The following is an 8,114-nucleotide window of genomic DNA, read 5'->3' on the forward strand; positions in this document are numbered from 1 at the left end:
AACTCTGCTGCATGCTTGTCCCCTCACGAAGATGCATCCCACATCTTATCCCCCAAGTCTTTCCAGGCTCGTACGCTAAAAGCAACACTCGCATCTGCGGGAAAATCTTGAGCCTTCGTCCATATGAGCACACTGCGTAGGACAAAGTCTGTCATTTTAATGCCCTTGCACTTTAAAAGAGCCTTCCATGTGCCCAATACAGTTTGTTCTACACTGGTCAGGTTATTTCCCATCTTTAACCAGTGGCTAGTCCCCAGTGGCTCACCTTATCCAGGGTGGCAAAGTCGGTCCAGACCAATGCAGATTCCTCTGCTCAATGCTTCACTGGGCCCCGTCTCCGCTGCACATCGCCCTGCAGCCCTCAGGGATGGTCATCAGGATCACGATCCAGTATCACATCGGGGTCACCAAATGTCGCGGTTGAGATGGACACACAGCATAAATAAATCCACAGGAATAATAGTGAAAGGCAAATGCTTCTTTTCTTTATTGCAAGTTAGCTGGTTTTATACCTTTTTACATAAAGCGTGTCTTTTGTCCATTGGATATAACATGTTACAAGCAACCTGTCATTGGCTACAAATGACATAAGCTCACATTTCATTTATCCTCTTGTAAGACAAAAAGGCTTTCTCTTCTTTTGGCTCTTGTTCATCTTTTCTTCTGGTAAGCATGCCTCCTTCGTGCCTCCCTCTAGCTGCTGCAACCATTCAAGGGTACATGATGATAGGCTCAAGGTTGAAGTCTGCAAGGCCTTCAGACCAGCTGTCAGCTCCCACAGCTCCTACAGATCCCACAAGAGATGATTGGTGATGTGGATCTCAGGAGTCTCTTTAGATGTCAGAAGACAGGATAGCTGCATTTGATGGAAATGGAAGCTGGCTTCTTGTGTCAGTGTGTTACTTCTGAAACTCTGCATTGTACAGCTGCCTGAAAAAATTATCTGAAATGTTATTTGATAGTATGTGTTATTGTACTGTAAAAAGTGAAATAGCAATTTTGAAGAAAGATGAAATATCTACAATTTACCAGTTATGTAATGCACTTTCTAATGTAGTCCTCTCATCTGCCTTGGAAAGAGACTCTTAACCTGTGTGATGCTCTCAGACCTTGTAACCTGACACCTGACCCTCTGCACTGGTTGTTAGTGTGATCATTTAGATTAATAAACACCTGATAATAACTAAAAATAATTAAAAGACAAATGGCTCTATAAGTGTTTTATTGTCTCCTCCCAGTCAGCCACCCACATTATCAACCTGAACTTCTTGTACCCACTTGCTCACACCCAACAACTTCAACACTTGGAAATCACATTATACAGAAGAACTACTTCACTAGCATTTAGGATTAGAGTAGGTTGTGTGACTTTCCTAAATCAATCAATTTCCTCTGCTTCCAGAAGACTATCCAGTTGAATGCTAAGTGCTAAAAAAGAGGCAAGGCTTACAGCTTGGAGCATATCACATACAGAGGATGTAAAGGTAGTTTTAGTTTATTTGCAATCCAAATTACCTTTGCAGTTTTGCAGCACCCTCATCTGGACTGATCCTGCAGGATGATCCACATCCTTTGGATGTGTGTTGGGTTTGAGTTTGTTTTGGGTTTTTTTGGCAGGGTGCTGTTACCTCATGTTGTTTGACTCTCCTTTGTACTGAATAGGGTGTTTAATATTTAAAAAGGCACAAAAGGAGCCTCTTACCTGTGCAAACAAAAGGGAGGAGATAAAAAGAGCTTATGCCTACTCATTTTATTGATGTGGGAGTGAGGAGCAAAGCAGTTGATGCCTAAATGCACAGAAAGTTATGTTAGATGTGGGGATTACTCAAAACTCATTAAGTATAGACTGAACTCTAATTCTAAACTAGGTTTTCTCACTAACAGAAGTAAGATTTCCATTTTTGCCATGAGAACTTTTTCTCTTATTTTGTTTCTTATAGGTAACCTGGTGCATAGTGGAAGTTCTGTCCAATGCTCTGGCTAAGCCAAATGCACCACCAATTAATCCTGAATGCAAAGAAATCTTGAAGAAGAGTAAGTACAACATTATCTGAACTTTTGAAAGGAATTTGGTAGATGGTTTCTCTCTTCTGTTGAAGCTGGTGAATTGGTATTTCAGTCCTTGTGAAATTGGTACTTCTGAATTTCAATATCAAAATTCTGATTTCCTTCTGTTTAGTCTGTCTCTCTAAAAGAACAAACAGCCTGACCTGGTAATTGTCAGGGATTCTTGGCTAACTCTTGTGGGTCTCTACATTAACCACATGGGGAGTCTGAGAGAACTTGACAAGCTCTGAAGGTTGCCTGAGAAGTCAACAAATGTGACCATGTTTGGACCACATGCTGAATGCATTCCAGAGGGTAGGAACGGTCTTCCAATCAAATTAATGCAACAATTCCAATCAATAAGGCAACTGAATCTGCACCCAGCTCAGGAGAAGGGAGTCTTGCTCAGCCCAGAAACAGTGAAGCTCGTGGTACTGATTCTGGAGGTCTGGAGATGTGTGCCAAAAGTTCCCAGGAAGAGTGCTCATTTCAGATGAGCGTATTCGTACATCATGGTGCTGAGCTGCCTTGATGGTGAGGTGTCAGCCTGTTTGCATACCTGTTTACTGTCCTGTAGTGAAATGTGTTTTAAGTCTGTGCCAAACTACAGAACACACATCTTTTCTGCCCAAATACTTATTTGATTACAAAACAATAAAAAGGCTCTGGAACTTAACTGCCAGCAAGAAGCAATAGTGAAACCCATCTGTCTTCTCCTTTTTTTAATAAAGGGAATAATGCATGGGCCCTCACACCATCACCAGAATAGGTCAGGGTTTGGGCTTTGGGAGTATATGTATTTGTACCTAACTCAGCCCCAGATTGCTAGGAGATGCTGAATGCCATCAGGCACCAAGCTTTATTTATGACACTGTTAATTTCAGAAAAAATCCAACAACTGTATGTTTGTCATGTTTTGGAAAATGAACAGTTACTGGAAAGAGAGGGTAAGCACCATATTTTTGCCATTAGATCTCCAAGAGTATCAGATGATTTTCAGAAATAATGAGCCATTTTTAAATGTATGCAGCTATTGTTGGAAAACTTTGAGGATTTGTGATTTTTTCTGACGTTACTTAGACTCAAGTGAAGGAGAAATATGTTGTTACCGTTGTGGTCAGACTTTTATTTAGCATTTTGGAAATAGTGGAAGGAACATGATTTGATTAAACATAACTATTGCAAAGCAACAGATTTCTTTAATATTTGTTTCAATCAATTTAGAACTTCTTAAAGTTTTCTAAATACCCCCAGTATTTTTCAGTTGCTTGAAATAGATGGTTGTCTTTTCTTTGTGAATAAGCATAGGTGATGGATAAGGCCTGACATTCAAAGAACCAAACACAACTCCAGATTCCATAGATTTTTAGTGGGAATGAAAGTTAATTAAATTCAATACTAAAAATGTGACCACAAATAAATAAAAATGCCAAAGAGGAAAATTATTCGGGAAATTTCAGGAGAACTTTTAAAATACCTAACTAAATGAAAGTTAGTTAATCTTTTTCCAGGCAAACGTGCAAAATATTAGCAAATTACTGATTTTAAAAGTAGAATTAAAAGATCAATTCTGTCCAAATGTTCTTTGGGAAGTCAGTTGTCTTTTTACACTGAAATAATGCTTCAGTGGAGAGTTGGATTACTCCATTATGCTGCTTATGTTATTATAGGTGGTAGAAATGACAGAGAGAGAAGTGAAAACGAACAACTTGAAGCAAGGTATTTGAAAGATGCAGCAGAGACTGAAAAACATCATGCTGGGAGCATGGAGAAAGAACAAAGTCAGGCAGAAGGGGAACCTAAAAAGTATGTGAAAGGAAGTGATGGGGAGAAACTTGTTCATGAGGATGGTAAAAGCAAGGAAGGGGAGGCTGGACACCACAGCCCTATTCAAGATGAGAGACTTCACACAGAAGAACAAAAACACTCTCAGGAAATTGGAACAGCAGACAAGAAGAACTACCACAGTGAAGAAGAAAGCAAAGAGAATAAGTGTTGTGATGGAAATGTAGAGCATGATATTCGCAACAAGAAGTTGCACTCTGCAGGCACGAACACAGAGGAATTCCGTGATGGGAATGATCACCACCCCATGGGCCACTGGCACTTGGAGGAGGAAATGCAGAACCCTTACAAACAAATTCATGAAACTGAAGAGGGAGAGGCAGAGGAAGAAAGAAGTGAAAAATACCACCATCAGTCTAAAGAGCAGGATTTGTCCAGTCAGAAAGAGCATAAAGAATCTGATGAGAGTGAAGAAACAAAGGAGGAAAAGCAACCCTACAAACCCAGACATTATCATGAGAAGCACAGAGTGGGTGACTCCTATGAAGAGAAGAGGGGCCACAGTGGTGAAAAAGAGGAATTAGCTAAGGAATCAGACACAGAGGAGGCCTATCTCTGGGATCAGTGGAACCGCCATCAGAAACATCATGAAGAGTCTGAGCAACAGCGTGAGGAGGAGAGTGGTTATCATGGGAGGCATGGGACTGAGGAGGTGAAGACGAGGCTTGCAGACCAGGGAAGTGAAGACTATCGAGACAGGTGGCATCAGAGTGAAGAGAGCCATGAAGAAAAGAGGCATCAGCACAGTGAAGAAAGTAATGAGAAATTGCATGAGGAGAGGAGGAGACATTATGATGGATCACATGAGGGAAGGAGGCACCATTCTGAGGGAAGAATGTATCCTGCAGATGAACGTGAGGAAGATCTGGACAGGTATCTTCGCAGTGACAGCAAGGAGAAGCAGCATCATGCTGGAGGGAGATACCACTTATGGAACAATGAAGAGGAAGGGTCACAGAAAGCATATGCTGGAGAGGACAAAGGACAGGCCAGAAGGCACTACAGCATTGATGACAATGTAGAGCAGCGGCACTACCCCAGCAACAGTGAGGAGGAGGAGGAGGACAAGGAAGTAGAAAAGCATCACAGCAGTGATCAGGTGGAAAATGAAGAGAAGGAAAGATATGCAGAGAGGGAAGAGCACATAAGCCCCCTCCCTGTGGAGAATAAGAGAACCTACAGCCCTTTCTACCCACTGCAATGGTGGAAAAGCCAGCTCTTTGAGAAAAGGGACAGTGCAAGAGAACAGCTTCTGGCGGGCAAAGAGGAAGGCAAGCCCACCTTGAATGAGAAGATCCTTTTTCCTGAATATAACAACTATGACTGGTGGGAGGAAAAACAAATCCTAAGTGCTCTGAAACACAGACACACCAAGAAGAGGAATCTTGGCAAAATAAGCAGATATGATATGAAGAGGCAAAACAACAAGATGGATCAACTTGCACAACTTCTGAATTACAGGAAGAAATCAGCTGAATTCCCAGAGTTGTACAGTTCCGAAGAAGACCTGGAAAAACGTTACTTAATTGACAATGACAGAAGAAGTCTAAGCCAGAGGCCTCTGACAGAAGACAAGGTATGTGTATAGGTGTTTCTGTGAACAGCTGGGGGAAGCTGACTTCAAATGCACACTTCTAAATCCATTCCCAAAGCAGCTGGTAAATTCTGCATGAAAAACCACAAGATTAAGTCACACTGAGAATCAGATCTTCAGTGATTTAAAAATCTGCTTTATTTGAATGGTGGAACTTTGTATTTGGTGAACTATCCCACAGCACAGTTTGTAAAATAAAGACATTAGCTTCTGTCTGCTACAAGACATGAAGCAAAAAGAGATTTTCTTCCTCTTTGGGCCCTACCTCTCCCTCTAGGATCTTACAAACTAATAAAGATGCCAGTTGCAGCAGGAGCAGAGAGGTAACTGACAAGTACCACTTGGTCTGTCAGATTATTTAAAATATTTAGCTGAAAAGTAAGTTCGATGTTTAGAGTGAAATCAGTTGTCCATTAAGTTCCCAGCTGTAATTGCAGAGCAGAACCTGGCTTGCACTTATAAGCAAAATTTGTGCATATTGCTTACACCTATGTGAATCTTTATTTATTTATTTAATTTTTTTTTATTTGACTTCCTGTTCTGCTTCAGTATCCAGGAAAACTGAGTCTACACATATCAACTAGATACTCCTTATGTGTGTCACCATATCTATCTGTTGCACAAAGCCGTGCTGGGAGCAGAGGAGGCATAATACTAACAATATGGGTGTTAAACGGTGTGAGAAAGTCATCATAATAAACAAGAACTGGCTGCATAAAGCTTCTCCTAGTATCTGTTATGGTGAAGATGTTCTGTGTTTGTTTCATTATCCTGACCCACTGTGATTGTAAGGTTGTAGCCACCTTCACCTGAGCAAAAGGGGCTGCACACTGCAGGGGGCAGGTATGAGACAGGAGGAGGTCACCACTAGATAGTGGTGCTTTAAATACAAAAAGATTAGTCTGTAATTAGAAGCAGCTCTCAGAATGAGTATTTTGATGCTTCCCCAGCCCCAGTTTGGTCAAAAGCAGGAAACTGCACAAATCTCCAAAGTGTGTGGGGCACTGGTGTTAACACCTCTCAGCCCAGCAGTCTGCCCGGGGATTGGTTAAGTAGCAGGAAATAATGTGTTTTAGAAATGGACTTTTCTCTCATTTTCATGGAAAACATTTGCCAGCATTATTTGCTGTGTAAAATGCTCTTTGTTTTCACAGGAAAAAGCACTGGAAAACCTGGCCATTATGGATTTGGAGCTGCAGAAAATAGCAGAGAAGTTTAATAACCTCAGAAGAGGCTGAAAATGTTTGGTGTTTCAGAGCCAGGTGTAGCTGTACTCACACTACCTGTGTTTTGTGCTAAATTCACTGGCACTGGTCGTTCACCCTAAAACCAGGAAATATTTTACTGTCCACTATAGTGTAGTGATTTATACAGCTGAAAATGTTTTTAAGTTGCTGTTATGCTATTGAGATCTGAATGGCATGAATTTTAGTATTATAACCTCTCATGTGGGCAGATATTTTTAATATGCTTTTGGAAATAATTGTGTTAGTGTTCTTTAGAAACACATTTGTCTGAGTTTGCAATAATAAAATCTATTGATCTTGGACCAAACTTCTCCTTGCTTATTTGATGTTATTTCAAATTTGGGTTATTTCAAAGCTGTATCAGGTGGATAGATTGTGTGTAAAACATTGACACCAATGTTTTTAAGAAGTTACAAGAAGCCTATCTATCTGTGCCTTTTCTTTGCCAGTTAGCATGAACACAAGAGGTAAGAGGGAATGCCAATTAATTTGATCCAAGTAACTCAGGAAATAACGGTGCATTGTTTAGTTCTGGAAATTAGTCATTAAAGAAGCAAAGTGGTTGCAACACGAAATGGATGCTTGTTAATTTGAAAAGCACATGGAGCTTCAGAATTATATATTGTGGATTGTTTTTGCCACTTATTTGGACTAAGTAGCCCCATTAATTTAATCATGTACAGAACAGAGTTTTCTATCATATTCTTTCTGCCTACTGCAGGCATCCAGTGGTGGGACAGGTGTTTCAGCACCCATCTGCGGCACTGAATAGGGCTAATCCTGCACAGGACAAGTTCCTTGGCAGCCAGCAAGCTGGGGGCAGGGTGGATTCTGAGTAATAAATGCTGCTAAGCCTTACATGAGGGAGGGAGGGAAGTGTGGAAGAACCCATTTGGTGATCTTACCACACTACAAAGCAATAAAATAAATGATCACATAGTTAGTTTCCGTTACTCTAAATACGTGGGGTTCAATTTAACCACTTACCTAAATGTGGTTTCTGCAGCCCGTCTGCTGTGCCAGTGTCTTCATATTCATGTGCCCCCAACCACAGATGCCGAAGGATTTCCTAGAACTCTGCAGGAATCCATCAGATCCCGGGAGCACTCCCTCCTCCAGTCCTTGGTGCCCTCCAGCATCCCGCTTAACTGTGTCTGTGGGACTGCTGCCCCAGGAGCACTTTGGCTCTGGGCAAGCAGCATGCAAGGAGCAGCTGCACAAGTTCAGAGGAGAAAGCAGAGTCACCATGGCACACCAAGCACAACTGGCATGCCGTGGGCTGGCAGGAGAAACATTAATATGCTCAGCTCACTGCCTCCCCGGGACCACACTGGTGAAATCTGAAGAATTATCCTTGCCCAGGCAGCTCTCGGGCAGAGAAG

The 8,114-nt window shown here is 41.5% G+C and overlaps 1 protein-coding gene across 1 annotated transcript; it reads left to right on the plus strand.

Moving 5' to 3' along the window:
* Positions 1 to 1,940: 1,940 nt before the first annotated feature.
* CHGB (chromogranin B (secretogranin 1)) lies at positions 1,941 to 6,723 on the plus strand (the record flags this gene model as incomplete). The annotated part of the gene is made up of 3 exons (XM_009080102.1): positions 1,941 to 2,034; positions 3,717 to 5,467; positions 6,640 to 6,723. Coding segments are annotated over 3 exons (1,929 nt in total), but the record flags the coding sequence as incomplete, so codon positions are not given.
* Positions 6,724 to 8,114: the final 1,391 nt, after the last annotated feature.

This window comes from Acanthisitta chloris, unplaced genomic scaffold (genome assembly GCF_000695815.1).
Source record: "Acanthisitta chloris isolate BGI_N310 unplaced genomic scaffold, ASM69581v1 scaffold8098, whole genome shotgun sequence".
NCBI lineage: Eukaryota > Metazoa > Chordata > Aves > Passeriformes > Acanthisittidae > Acanthisitta > Acanthisitta chloris.